Source organism: Argentina silus, assembly GCF_951799395.1.
Source record: "Argentina silus genome assembly, chromosome: 9".
NCBI classification, from domain to species: Eukaryota; Metazoa; Chordata; class Actinopteri; order Argentiniformes; family Argentinidae; genus Argentina; species Argentina silus.
In genome coordinates, this window is record NC_139663.1 from 8,247,568 (window position 1) to 8,263,378 (window position 15,811).

The 15,811-nt window shown below is 43.1% G+C and overlaps 1 protein-coding gene across 2 annotated transcripts in view; it reads left to right on the forward strand.

Moving 5' to 3' along the window:
• Nucleotides 1-294: 294 nt before the first annotated feature.
• The window catches only part of ttyh3a (tweety family member 3a), a 34,021-nt gene continuing 18,504 nt past the window's right edge, over nt 295-15,811 (forward strand). For both annotated transcript variants that reach the window (XM_083676819.1, XM_083676820.1), the window contains exons 1-2: nt 295-1,191; nt 8,278-8,447. In XM_083676819.1, coding sequence (XP_083532945.1) covers nt 1,066-1,191; nt 8,278-8,447 — 296 coding nt within the window. In that variant the 5' untranslated portion in view covers nt 295-1,065. The remainder of the gene's footprint in view (nt 1,192-8,277; nt 8,448-15,811) is intronic.

Consider the following 15,811-nt stretch of genomic DNA (forward strand, 5'->3'; position numbering starts at 1 on the left):
CACTGTGTGCGCGCGTGCTTGGTGGAATTTATTGGATATAAACTATTGGCATACGGTTCTAAAGTACAAACGTCTCTGTAGTTCATTAATTCCTCATTCTGTCATAATTGTTTTCTGCGGGTCTGAGCTCAAAATAGGCCACTGTATTGAAAAAGGGTGTCCTTTCCGTGTCGTGCAAGGTCGCACCAGCTTGCCTCCGCCACCAGAGGTCAGTACTGACTACCGATTTGAAAGTAAGTGTCACTCATATGCGCAGGAGGAAGTTCGGGGAGGGTTGTGTGGGTGCGAGCTAGACTGCTCGGTGCGGTCGTGAAGCATCGTCCTATTCCTTCAGCAGTTTACCGGATTATAGCTTCTTCTGCAGAGTGCACATACAATTACGCGCCTGGGATCCCGTTTGAGCAAGTTCTAGGTGAACAACACAGTAGAAGAATCAATTAATTTGGAAAATTTCAGAGAACGGTGATGCCCTCAAAGACAAAGAAGGCACAAGTGGAACTAGAGGAACTACAGAGCGCGATATATCCGCTAAACCAGTTAGCAAGCCAAGCCTGCTTAGTACTAGTTTGCTAACATTTTCATGAGGATATAACCATAAACAGTGGCTGATAACAACGAGGAAGAGACAGATTAATTATAGCCTGGAGACCGTATACAGATATACAAATACACGAAGAAGGAGAAGCAACATAATCATCAACAACAGCATGCACATGCTAGCTGCAGCTAGTTTAGAACATCGGGCTACGTCATTCGTACACAGCTAGTGTAGCGAGGGTGGATGTGTTGTCATTATTGTGGAGGTGCCGGGTTAACTAACTAGCTACCTACTACTACCTAACTAGCACGATCATTTTGGCATGGACAGAGGCAAATGAGTCGGATTGGAACACTGGTTCTGGCTGTATCTGGATGACAATAATGCAAACGGGTTAGACAGGCAACACAACTTCCGGATTTGCCCGACCACTATGAACTTCTATGAAGCGAACGCACTCCATTATTTCATTTTAGACTGACTGTCAGCGGCCACTGTTTTTCGCGAGCTTTTACCAACTGCTTACAATGGCAGCGGTTGTTAATTACTCTCCACCATGGTGGGTCAACCTGCTACACAGACTTCCTCATTTCAACCTTCAATTCGAACAGACAAGCAGTGATTTTCGTCCCGAAGACTCAGCGTATCAACAGGTAAACATCAAAGGAAAATAAGGCATTCTCTCAAATCTAACGTTAGTGATCAGGCATCCATTATGTGTGGAAATCGGCTATTTGCTGCGAGTTAGGTCCATATGGGGGTTACTGCCTCTGTCCTGGGGTTAGGACTAATAGCACCTGATCTTTCAAGATATGGGACTTGGTGTGATCTGTCTATTTTAGTCTTAGGGTCAATTTATTGACAACTCCTCTTTGAGAATTGGCCACAAACTATTGGCATGTGTTCCTGATACACACATACACAACCTCTGTTGTCTTATTATTATTATTTTTATTCTATTTTCTATTGTCACTTTTGTTGTTGTTTGTGATGTGAGCCGCTGTAATGTCTTAATGTCCCCTCTGAGATCAATGTCTTAATGTACCTGTCTGTCTGTCTGTCTGTCTGTCTGTCTGTCTGTCTATCTGTCTTTTGACAAGACAGAACAAATTAACAGAACAGAATAAATTCCAGAGGTGGGTGGAGACAGTGTGAAGTTGAGGCAATGGTCTTAAAACTGACTCATGGGAATCACTCATGCCAAGCATTATCATTGTCACCCAGGCCTGTTAGGAGTGTGTGTGTGTGTGTGTGTGTGTGTGTGTGTGTGTGTATGTGTGTGTGTGTGTGTGTGTATGACCCTGTCAGCTGCTGTGGTATACAGGGCTGTCACAACGGGCAACAAAAAATGAGGGCTATATTTTGTGGCACTTGGTTGCTGTTGACTATTCAGGGAAAAGGGAAAGGGAGATTGCCAGAGCTGTTTATTCACAGCTTAAGGACCAACAAAACATGTCAGCTATCAGACATTACACTGGGTCCATTGGCTCGCTAATCTAACCCTAGGCCTTGCCTATGTAGCGGATGGCTGTGGTCAGCACTGTGCAGTGACGTCGCAGATCTGAGACCGAGAAGTAATGTCGCCCTCACCTAACCAATGCCTAGGTTCAGATATTTTTTTAATGGTTGTGATGCTGCTTCATGACTAGGTTGTGATCGTGTGACATGGTATCAAATGCAGTCAGGGGGAGACTGAGGCTGAAGCTTTCACACCTACACGTTTCAAGGTCTTTTAAGTAAACTATGGCAAATGACTATACTATTTCCAACCCATGCAGTCATTTCTATAATTTCTTGTGAATACATTGCAATCGCTGTGTCTAACCAAAGCAAGCTGTGCTGTTCACTTTCAACACTTTCATTTTCAAAATTTTTGCCATCAGATAGTAAAATTCATCTAAAATAATGACTATACTATGCTGAAGATACTGGAATTCTGTCTGTCTCCTGAATTCCTCAGACAACAAAGCCTGGCGTCATGGTCATGAGAAGGCCTAGTTATGACCTTTGCCCAGAGGTCGTGACCCCAAGGCAGTCTGGCTGCCTAAAGGATGTAAACCTGTACTTTATTACAGGTCTATTATCAGCTGTTCAAGCGGCTTCTAGTAACACTTCACATGGGTGCCCCCTACACCTGTGTAGTAACACTGTTATTACTGTAGTAACATGGGCCTTCAAATTAGAGCATATGTAATAACATGGTATGAGGTTGATTATTATACATTACAAGTGGGGGAAGGTACTGTCCTTATTCCACAAACTGCTCTTCTCCATTATTATTAGCAATTACTAATGTAACAGCATGTGAATGCACTGTCAATGTTGCTACTAATCACACATTTACTACACCGATAAAGGGGCAACTTAACGTGAAGTGTGACCAGCTTCGAGGATCTTTCAAGGGTTACATGAGGACCGTGGCTGTGTTAGATGCTGTCTAGATAAAGGACTTTTCTATAGTCTTCTTTCAGTCTTCACTGAAGGATAATTGACAGCCTTTTGTCTGGTAGCAAGTATGTCAAACATTGATTAGAATCACAGTCAGACCAAGATTACCTCTGATAGTGGCTGTCCCTGGTGACTCTGGGCTTCCCCGAGCCCTGATATGCCTAGTCTCCCTTACTATAGAGACCATATATCCATCTCTGCAATTGTAATGGGGCCTAGCCATATGGGGGCTAGGCTTCCCCCAATATCCCTCCTCGTTCTCCACAATCTTCATTTGCCTTTTATGTGTACTTTGCATATTCTATCCTCCGTCTTCAAAGGAGACACCCATCCCTATCTTGTGTACACAGTCCTCTCATGTGAACCCAGCATGGTGGTTTGTGGTACCTGTTGTGCACTGCCACTTTCAAGCAGCAGGGGTAAGAGTGATTAGCACAGCCCTACTGGAAGGCCAAACATTAATGAACTGCCCAGACGATTGCCCATTTCCGCTGCTATGGCTTTAAAGAGGTTAAGCCTAAACAAGTGCGTAGAAGATGAGTGCAGGGCAAGCTGCGCAGCTGAGGATGGGGGAGGGGAGAACCTCCTGCTCTCTGCAGCATGGCACTTGTTCACAGGGTCAGAATTAATGGGAATTGTCAGCGCATTTAGTTAAGGGTTTAGCTCAACTCTGAAGCAAAATCCTTGATGCACTTCTCAGTGAACTTTGCCCCATTTCTCTCTTAAAGAGCTAACTTTAAGTCTTCATTAGTCTTGAAGTGGATCTCAAAATAAAACATAATAGCAGATCAACAAGGAAAGGAATAAGCTGTATTGTGTCAATTATGGCCAATGCTTTGCCTCTCCCAGACTCCCTAACATGTGTCCCCACCTTAACTTGGAACCACGGCTTGGTAATCATATGATTCAAAAGAAGGCCTTTCTCTAATGTGTTCCAAATGTAAAGTTATCTGCACTCAATGTTCATGCTTCCCATGTGCGTCATGCTCCCAATGCACTTCATTCCAAGTGCATTTGTTCCAGATTACATTTTCTACCCCATCACTATTCATAGAGGTACTCATATTTAATGATAATGGTAATCTATTTTCCCCCCTGGTGCTGTAATGTGAGGCCTAGTTCATGTAAATTGTGGGAAACCAGTTGAGATGGCTGTTTGACAAGCACTGTCTCTTCTACTGAAGGCCAGCATGGAGGGGGGGGGGGGGTTTGTCACGAGGCAGCTTTTGAAGGAGTCATGGACAAGAGCCAAGGTTTGAGGAGGAAGAAAGGGGGCAGTCAGTATTGTTGAGCTGCCCTCGCCATTGTGATAGACGGGACTGGATTTGGGTTTGTTTGGGTGTTGGCTGACTGGGGTTAGGAGCGCAGACGGCAGGGGCAGCAGGGTTCCAGAGTCTCTCCTGCCAGGGTCGAAGAGAATCAGGAGAGCACAGGCTGCAGCAGACCAGAAGTTAGTTGTGGTTGTGGTGGAAATGTATGAATACCACCCCCTCAGAAACATTCACTTCTTCTCTTCCCTTCTTGATCTGCTATGTGTTTGATCTTTCATAGGACCATGTTTTGGTCTACACAATACCTAAATGACCTTGAGGTGCCCTTTCAAGGGTAAATCTGGGATTGGTACATACATTTGTATTATATATCCATTGATTGTTGAACAATATAACTTAGGAAATCAGAACCCAAAATATAAGCTTGTTTGACTCTATTGATTATAAACAATTTTAAACAAACAATGTATAGCTTCAAACATGGTTAAAACTATCATTCAATCTCAGTCCTTGCCTCCACAGCTCTGTTTATGAATTTGAGAGTGGTTACATTTCTCTAGCCCCATCTCTCAGCTTTTTTTCCCTTCTTTTTTTTTTACCAAAGAAAGGGGGAACTTTGTTGTGGTTTGAATCCTAGATTGCCTCTTTAAATGTAAGGCATATGGTTAAGTCAAGAAAAAGAAAAACAACGACGTTTCATTTATCGTTTTTTATCACTGAAACTGATGACCATTTCCCTTCTCCTTGGAAAAGGGAAATGAAGATGAATGAGAACATGATTGTTCAGGGAGAGGAACTGTTGAAATTGAAAACAGTCGTTGTTAGTCAGCATTGATCACCCACTCCCACGGTCTTGGATCAGAAGCCGGTGAGATGAGTAAAGGCTGGAATCTGTCTTTGCTCTATTCAGATTCTCTCGAGCCCATTTGAACTTAAGTTAACTTAAAGACAGTTCAGTGTGTGTCACTGACTCCCTGTCTTGGGTCTACTTTTTACTGATTAAAGGTATTTGAGTGCAATTTTGCGCAGTTCATCATCCATAAAGTTGTTCCATATCACTGGTTGTAACAAGATGGCTGGCAGAGACATAGAGCTCAGTTGGTGAGATACTAGTGTAATTGAGGTCAGGTATTCCTCCAGGGGGAGTTTCGTCTCTGTAAGGCGCTTCAATGGAAAGGCACTCCATTCACCAAGGAGGCGACCTATTAGGTTGATCTGACTAAGATGCTGCTCTGTTTAGGGCACCAGAGTGCTGGTATTTTCCTGTTTAATATATCTGACTGGGAAAGAAATGTGTCTGGATCCGAATCTGTATAATTACAGTGAACTCCCAGCCCCTATTTCCCACAGGAACACAAATGTGAGAGGGCCTCTATGTGGCCTATACGTGAAGGACCCTCTGTGCTATTGGCTGAAGTATGTGGTGGGACCACTCAGCAATAGACTGTGCTCCTATCACAGTGCTTTACTGCACCTCAAACTTTGAAATGCACTTGATAACAGATGTTATTTTGTTCCTTTCTGATTATGTTTAAATTATGGTTAAGTCTCTTAGGTCCCTCACTCAAAGCAGTCAGGTATTCATCACTCACTCACTCACACACACACACACACACACACACACACACACATTCTCTTTTTCCAAATTCCCTTAGGCATCCAATCTTCAGCAGATGGGTTCTTTTTCACATCAAAGCCCTAAATTGTAATATCTGAACCCAGACCATATGACAGCCAGGCCAGGGCTATAGTTGTCATATTGAACTTTCCTCAGTACTGAACCCCACTCATACTACCCCACCAACTATGTCGGGAAATGACAGCCAGAGATCGTTAAAAGCTTAAGTCAAGAATTCCTCCTTGATTTCTACAATAAATCCTTCATCTCCCTCTATGTACAGTATGATTTTAAACAGAAGTCTCTGCTTTGTTCTCTTTTCACTGTGCACGAGCAGAACAGACTGGAGCCCAGCTTCTAAAATTAGATCCTTATTTAGCATTTTCCTGAAGGAACTGGGCTGTTTTGCATTATGGTATCATTTCCCCTATTATCACGTCTCATAGGAGTGCAAAGCAGCTGTTTAGGAACACATCTAATCCTGGATACATCCTCATTAAGTCATTATAACAACAGGAAAAGGTGGAGGACTAATGGTTTTGAGGACAATTTCCGATTCTCAACTTCTCAACATATCCCATGAACAAGTGAAACCAAATTATGATCAGTGCTGTCAGAACATACTGTAGGATACAGTGGTGGGCCGAGGATCAGTAAATCACTGTCAATTACGCTACATCTGACAACACTGGCAAGTCAAAACAACCGACACCATACCTGGGCCTTGATTGCCAAGACTGTATCACTACAGACATTAATTTACCCCACAGTTGGAGACATGTTACATGCCTCCTCGACACAATCTCTAGCACTCCCCATAAATAGTCTGGTCTGCCCTGTGGAGCCAACACAACACAACACAACTCCTCAGCCCTCCTATGGTCACACATGCAGGTGAGACAGACGTGGCACACATTGAAGGGAAAGATGTTGCAGAATTGCAGTCGTTTTCAAAATGCTCACAGGAAAAACGGGTTCACTGGGTCCACTGAGGCTAATATGTATGGTATAAAGCCAAGCCTAAAATGGTCTAAATTTCATTCCATGACTATGAATCGTTACCTCACTATGAAGGCAAATAACTCGTACTCCTCCACCCTTGTTTGTAGTTAGTCGCTCAGAACTTCATAGGCAGCTTTGGAGAGATTTGTCAAAGGAAGAGAGGAAGATTAGGGATCAGTAGACCTGGAGATGAAGTCACTCTTTAGCTGTCAAATTCCACACAGAGCACAACAGTCGTCCATGCAGGTGACCTGACATCAGAGGACAACTAAGAGCATAATTTTCCCAGCATTTTACAGATCGTCAAGATGCATTTAAGCAGACAACCATGCAGTGTGATATCATTGGGTTAGCAGCATAATCTTGTCTCACTTCTGCTTTTGGGTCAAAAGACAGAAGTTAAAGCAGACAGATGGGGAGCAAATTAGAGCTGGCCTTAAGTGAACCTTCAAAACGATGCCAGTGAAACAAACAGATTACTTGTGTGGTGCTATATGATTTCTGCTCTTTTAAATGTATGTGTGTTAAAAAGTATGTCAGTGTCAGTTCCTCATGGGTGGCTTCAAAAGGCAGTATTTATAAGTTGTAGTAGGGCCCGCACACTCAAATTAGCCACCACATACCTTGTTTTACAAACCAAGACAGACAATGCTTTGATCCTAGAAGGATCTTTGTCAGGGGAAATGACCTGACAAATCTTCTTGTAGGATCGCACATTGTCTGTCTTAGTTTGTAAATAAAAGTATGTGGTGGTGGAGCATTTAAGTATGTGGGCCATTCTTCAATTTATACAGACTTTTTTAGGTCCTGCACCTCATTAAGCGATATGCATTTTGATCACACAATACTATTCAATTAAAAGGCAAACTTCGCAATAGGGAGTTCTGTAATGAGGGTTAGAGGTGTATCTCTCCTCCATCCTATTTCACAATTGTAATAACTCTTAATTAACTCTAATCTGGTGAAAATGTTATTTATGTTATTTATTTATTGTTTATGTTATGAGGAGCCAATGGCCATGCCATGGCTGATCAGAGAGACCATCTCTTTAGCATTTGACTCCATCTCTCGGTGGTCAAAGGGTATCTGCTTTAATGACCTCTGTACTGATTTAATACCATTACAATGGACACACAGCTCATATTGTTGGAAGAAATGTATATTGAAATGATATACTCTAGATTTTCTTTTAACCAAACTGAATGTCAAATTCTAGGGTCGCAAACTGATTGGAGGCTGCTTTCAGTTCACTGTCCACATCCTTTCACCTGTCATTATATGTGTATGATGTCATACCTTCCCATGACAGCCATGTCATGTCTTTCACAGAATGTCTTATTTCTTTGTGTGAAGTCTCATTTCCCCTCTCCTCTCCTCTCCTCTCCTCTGCCCCTCCCCAGTCCATCCTGCTTTTAGGAGGTGTGGCTCTGGCCTGTCTGGCACTGGACCTCCTGTTCCTGCTCTTCTACTCCTTCTGGCTGTGCTGTCGACGTAAGAAGAGCGAGGATCAGCCCAACGCTGACTGCTGCTGCACGGCCTGGTGTGTCATCATCGCCACGCTTGTCTGCAGGTGAGTCCAATGTGAAAAGACACATGGCCCCTCTGTCCGCTGACCCTGTGGATAAGTGGACTATATCTAACTGGAGCATTTGACCCAGTATTGCAGACAACAAAGCAAGGATTACCCTTGATTACCTTGCCTCTTAACTTCCTTGATTGGCCTTGGCATCCCGTAACATGCTTGTGATGGAGAGAATTGGACTTCTGATCTCCACCACCCAATGCCATGGTATCTAGACTAGCACATCCTGTAGAGATATATAAGTACCACCCACAGTGCCACAGGTGACTCACACCCACTCTGCCTGAGGGAATTTATGGGCTGTTTACTCTACAGGAGGCTGACAGAGCAGAGTTACAACCATCTCCCATGTAATAATGAACTTTAGCACACAGTCTAATGCAGTTGACCTGTAATAAACATGAACTGTTATCAAGTAGCCTTTTGTAAAGAACTCAATTTCGCTTAACTAATGTCTAGAATGATGTTGTTTTTTTAATAAATAATCTCTTCTTTAATGGAGCTGTCAATTCTGTGGTGCTTTGGCATTGCATGTTACCTCCTTGTCTGGTGTGTTTCATTCCGAAGCAATTTAACAGCTGCGAAATGTCCTCAAGCAGAGAATCGGAGGTTGCGATGAGTAAAACAAGAATTTCCTCTGTGAAGAGTGGAACTACGAATCCCCTGTCTTGCTCCTTATCCCACATGTGTAATACCACAAACCCCTCAACTCAATATACAGTAACATTATATTCTATCTATTGTTACTTTGTAACATCATGTTAATATAATTTGGTTACCACACAGGTATTGGGGCAAATTGAAAGTGTTAGCAAATTGATATGCTGATGGACAGTGGGATATGTTCTGGGTGGGTATGGATCAGTTTATAAAAGTTGTTCAAGTGGATGTTGTGAAGTGACTGAGAGCTGCTTATGGAGTAAGATGAGGGCATATTGTTTCTATTATGAGAGTGAATTGATGCCACAGGGGACAGAGGGAGAAAGGCGTTGTGCAATAATGTAATCTTGGGTATGATTACGAATAGTGAAGGCGTTACACTGAGGTCATTTTTGTAGTGTGGGTCTCAGCTGTTGAGCAGAGGTCGAGACTTAATCACACAGTTGTTGTTTTAAATGGCCAGCCATCCATATTTGGGCTTAAGTGCCACAGCATAATAATTATGTACGGTAGCAGCCGTACTCTGCTTTTTTTTACTTCCTCTCACCATGCACCATGGCAATGATAGGCTAGCCTATATCGCCTCTGACACTGTATTCTCATCTGCATTTTGTCTCACTGGAGATATGAGCAATCAACTAGAATGTAATGTTTCTGAAGCTTAATAACTTCCTCACCACGCTGCAAATAAGACAGCAAGCTGTTCAAGTCAAGACATGCTGACTTACAGACTGAGACGTGATGATACGGCACAGCAGGAGAATACTGGCTTTTCCATTTCCACACTCATGCCACGTTTCATGCCACGTAGTTTCAATGGAAACATGCTTTCTCATCTTTATCCAACTTTGTCTTTCAAGGGGCCATGACCCGAGATGAAAATGATGCCTCTCCCTGAACTGTAATTGCATCTCTGCCTGAATCTAAATGATGAAGCTCTCGCTCTGAGCTCCCCAGTGAGTAATAATTGTGTCTGCACCTGATGCCATCAAGATAAGGTTCTGGAAGTTCTCTGCTTCTCAGGTCCTCCTGTGAGAATCAATCGACACAAGTCTCTGCACATTCAGCCAAAAGATTTCTTCAAACCTGCAAGAGTCAGCCGTCTGTGCTGGTAGGGAGAAGAGATTTAGATAAAAAATAAATTCACCCTGCCCTATCACAGACTATGAGAAAGTCTCCCTATTGGGGAAGCAGCATAGCCCATAAACAGAACTATCATGAATTACAATGACTTCTTTGAGCGGGACTACTCTCTGTGCTTCATTCAATTGTATTATTCATGTGCTCTGTGCAATGTGCCGAATAGCCTCTTGAAGAACATGGTGAATTCAGCCTGCCATTAGTGAGTGTTCCAGAAGCAGTTACAATTGAAGTAAGTGACTTGGAACCAAGTCTATGTGTTCTTGTTAGACCTCAGTCTATCTAACATGCGTTTGTGTGTTATTAATCAGCCCATAAGATTTAGAGGAATGAGGAAACGTCCTTGAGCTGTAATTTAGAAAATGTGAGCTTTGTTGTGGGCTCATCCCCAGCCCACCCAAATGAGTAAACATTTTAATCTGCGCAAGCTGTTTCCTCTATTTGTTTGTACTTCTGAGATTATGCTATCATTATCTACACAGGCCCTTCCAGGAGTCTGAAGTTGCTGAAATGGCTGTCTTTCTGCTTATCTAGAGACAGACAGATGGACAGAGCACTTGACAGTGTCCTTTACAGGCAGCTACTGTCTGTAGTGTAGCTGGTGCATACATTATCAGAACGGAAATGGCAGCCGCAGAGACTGGAGGCTGGTGGAGGGAGAAATCGGAGGACGGACTCATTGTAATGAATGGAATGGCACATTTTTGATATCATTCCTAATCCATTGCATGCATTCCAATGAGCCTCTGATTTCACCCTCCACCAGCCTCCCCTGACAAAGACACAGCAAAATGGCCTCTGTTTTTACTTCCCTCATGGCAAGTGACCAAAAAAAGGACAGAGAGCGGACATCTTATTCGTCATTGTTCATTCCTGTTCAGCTGTTCAGCACATGGTATATTGTATGGATTAAATCTAATAGATTTTAGTGTTACTGCAGTATGCTGGGTTTTAAGGACATCCATTCTGTCATGGCATAGTATTAGCTCAGTAGCATGAGGTGTACTGAAGGAAGCCCGGCTATATGCTGGTTATTTTCAACATTTTAAGGTTGAAACATAGCCTGGAAACAAAGTGTTACCTGTGCATTGCAAGTATAGTACTATGTAAGTAATCACCTTAAATAAAGAGAATTTACTGTTAAGCCAGATACTCGTGTAAGCATCACATGCAGTCTCCAAGGGAGCATGAGAAAGAGATGAGCAACACGAGAGAAGAGTACAAAGACCACCCACTCATATAGGAAGCTGAAAATGTCTGACAAATGGAAGACCACTGAGAGACGCACTAAAAGCTACCATATCCCCATTATTTATTTATTTGAGAGAGAGCTTCTGAAACCCATGTTGGTCTTGATTGTGAAATCTTCATGTTATTGTCACATTCATTTCTCTCACAGAATTGTGCTGCTTCCTGTTTTTATAGATGGGTCAGAGCAGGCTGATCTGACTCAGAATGGCACACAAAAGCATGGAGGCTTAATGAGCACGTGGCCTGCATGACAATCTCTGTGAGTGTGCACGTGCACGTGCACGAGTGAGATTAAAGCAGTGAGTAAAAAAAAAAGCTGCAGGGGGCATTTTTATTCAGCAAGATGCCACCCAAATGACAGGCAAGAGGTTGAAACTAGTTTCACTTTGCTTAACAAATGACTGGTTCAGTTCTGAATCTTGAGAGATACGGGTACATAGATGGACACATTTTGTTGAAGTTTCTAAATTGTTATCCTGTAGATGGATGTGAAGCCCATGTTGCTTGTTTCTTAAGAATGTTTTGCTGGATCCTCACAGTTTCAACAAACAGTAGCCTATGCTCCCAATAAGACTGGAAATTCCTTGTCAATGCCATTTTGCTGCATTGCTATTGGGCTGTAGAACTTGGGGTTGCAGAGATTTCTTTAGAAAGGCTACAGGCACGTTTTAGCTGTGTTATTGTACAATTAAAGACCACAGACATCCCAACACTACAGAAATACCATGAAAATGCCTGAGAAGCAGAACTGATTTTATGGAAATCAGTTTTGAGGATGTGATAACATCCCTCTCTGGCTTGTCTTCAGCCGGCCATAAACTATGAATCTGCGACAAGGAGATGAGATTCAGGCTCACTTAAGATTAGTTTTGGCACATTTTTTGATAACAGGAATGTGCCGGTCCTGTGTCATGGACTGTACAAGGTATGATGAAATGAAACAAAATGATTCTCTCTTTACTCAAATAAACTTCATTGTGACTCGTTTGGGCAGAGAGAACACAAAGCTAACAATGTAGTGGGTTGTTGTTGCACATTTAATCTGTTTCCTGTTCCAAGGGGGCCTCCACCACAGTTTCCACCACACAGTTACCAGCCCCAAGTGGGGGCTGGTCTTTGTTTGCTCTGAGCACAGACATAGCTCTAGTTCACCTTTGTCACCCTTCAGAGTGTGAGGGGAAGAGATTAGCAGCACTACAGGAAATAGCCAATCCCATCTACTCATTGGATACAGGATGAAGAGGAGTAGACTTACATCACAGCGTGAGGTGTTTCCCTTGTCAACAAGGCACTTGACTAAATCCTCACCGACTTTGGACGCTCTTGTGTAAAGAGGCCCGAGGAAAGGGACTGTTATGTCATGTCACAGCCAAGAAAAGGTGATTTGTAACTGACGCTGAAGCCGACCTGCTCAACAAGGCCTATCTTGTTTTGTCTTTACCTCTGGCCATATATTGTCCTGTGTAACACTTGACTAGACCTGAAGCTGATACATTTTCTTAAAGCCACCACTACACCTTCAGCATAAAAAAAGAGTGTTTTCACAGTATGGCATGTCTAGACAATCTGGCATGTTTAGATCAGCTTTGGGTGTCCTCACAATATAAACATACGAGCAGGGAATGATGTTTTGGACGTCATTACTAGTGGGCTTGTTTTGAGACACCTAAAACTGATGAACAGACTTTGCTTTGAATGTGTCTTACCTAAAGACAAGGTCTAGAGACATTAGTGTGTACCAGTGACAGTCTGAACCCTCACGGTGGTGTGAATGGCACACATACAGGGCCTCTAAAACCAGGCTGCTGTGCAGTATCGATCCATCCTCTTGCACCCTGGTGTCCCTGTGGGCAAGGAGGAGCTGTCCCATCAAATAGCAGAGGTGTCTGGTTACGCTAATGGACCTGACAAGCTTTATAGTACTTTTGTCTGCAACCAACAGTAGTCATTTACTAAATGTCTTTAGATCCTATGCGAGGAATAACTGAATGTTGTTCTCATGATTTGTTTTGAAGTACATTGTCTTATTGGTATGATTCAGCTTCTCTTTCCCCCTAAGGTAATTTTCTTTTTGTGTGGCTTTAAGTTTGCTCTCAAATGGCCATGGCAATTTCATATGAAATAAATGTTGCATAAAAAATGAATTACTTTACTGTTGCTGTGGCTGCATGTGGATTTCAGTGAGAAACTATTTGTTTGAAATAGTCTGTCCTCAAATTCTCCCGTTCAACAGGAAATCATTCTGTTGGCTAGTGTCTGTTGAAGCTCAGACCATTCAGACCTTGGATGTTGTCAAAGCTTTAGAAACGTTACTGCTATGTTGTGTCCTAAGCTTTCATGGCTCTGGAAAAAAATAAACAGTTGTTAGGTGCGGATCAGCTGTCGAGAAGCCCTTTGTTTTGTTCCGCTCCCTACAAATCATTTTGGCAGATTTATGGCATTGCAAGAATGATGGGAACTCTGAGGCCACTAAAGGCCATGTGACCCTGACCCAAGGAAGATGACGGTGTAACATCTGTCCGAGAACCTCAGAATGCTCTCCAGGATAATGGCAGTGAAGTTCTCAAAACCTACACTACTGTGTTAAAAGCAAGACCTGTTTGACCGGAGTAGCGACATTCTACATTTATCTTGTGCAAGCATTCTAACCTCCTTATAATGCTGCCATTTGCCTTGTTTATTTCTGTGTCTTCTCTGAACTCTGGTAAGAAATGGGTGGGTCCTGTGTGGGTCCTGTTCTCCATTTTATGTGAGACGTGTGAATATACTGTCCAACAAGCTGGTCTGCACATGGAATGCCCCTCCAGTTTTCATCCTTCCAGCTGAGAGTGGCCACATGGTCAATGGCCTTTTGTTTGGGCTGGCTGGCTCTGCAGTCTCTCAGTCAGCAGGGAGGCACTGATTATGATGGCTATTGAGCAGTTCACAATAGAGAGAGAGAGAGAGAAAGAGACAGACAGAGAGACAGAATGTGCTGTAGTGACCCCTGGTGGTGAGGTGTTTGTTTCTTTTAGGGAGGGTGAAAGTACTAAGCCTAGGCCTAATGCCTCCTGGCAACACATCTCTAAATTCCCCTCTGGTATCAAATTGGTAAACTCACCCACTCCTATGCCCTGCATGTGTATTTGCTGTAGCATTGTTTGGTATATGTGCATATTGGTGTACTGGCAAAGAGAGCGAGGTGTCTCGCTGATGGATTTATTGAACAGGTTATTGCTTTTCTGACCTGGCCCGTGGATTGTTTCCAATGGATCTCTGTTCACTCTCACTAGCTGGTGTGTTCTACTGAGTTTCTTGGGTTTCACTGTTGACCTTACAAAGCAAGGACTTAAAGAGACACTTCACAGATTTTTACCTCAAAATTGTTGTTCAATCACCTTACGAAAGTGTGGGCATGTGTGAACAGCTTCCGAATGCGTTCTGTAAGCCAAAAGCTAGGTATCGCTAGTTTGAGGATTTTACCCTGAGTGACGTATTTGGGGGTAATCACATGGTTTATGAAAACTACAAGGAGCTTTAGGGAGGAAGTGAGATTATCGTTTCCGAATTAGCTACTGGCTGGTTTGTTTACATCCATAACCACCGTGCTAGTGCATACATCTATCACTGGTTTCTACTAATGTGCGTCTTAGCTAAGATGCACCTCCCAGCCCTGTGGACGTTGTAGGAGTTCATAATTTAGACATTATTACTTCCTGGTCCGATAAAAGGCTTTTTATTTTTTCCCCTTATTTGCTTGACTATTTTTTTGCTATTTAGACAACAAAGACCACTAATAAATTGCTCTTGAGTCGTGGTGGCAATCAGTGACATTTTCCTTTTAAAGGCGTTCATACTGTAGGTGGTCATGTGCAATTTATATTGAAGTGGTTACCATCATAATATTGTTTTAAAGAAATATTTATTTATTTTGACATTCCCAGTTCTTGCATTTGATTACCCATGTTTGCAGGTTACCTCATTGGTTCCCACGTGTGAGCAGCGTTTGTTGGCTGTGAGTTTTTGTTATTGCCAGGATGGCTCCCCCTATGATCCCAGGCCTCCATGAATGGGCGAGAGCTGATCTCCTGTCTCAGTGCAGCCTTTGTCAGCCATGGCGTGGGGCTCTGGGCATAGCTGACCCATTCCTCTGGGTTGCTACGGCTCTGTAAAGAGGCTTTCTGCTGGAACTCAATGCTGCCTCTTCAGTCTGATCTGCCCTGGCGGGGTTGATGCAGGGTTCACACGCCTATCCTGCTCTCTTTCTCTCTCTCTCTCTCTCTCTCTCCCTCCCGCTCTTTCTCTCTCTATCTGCCGACCCC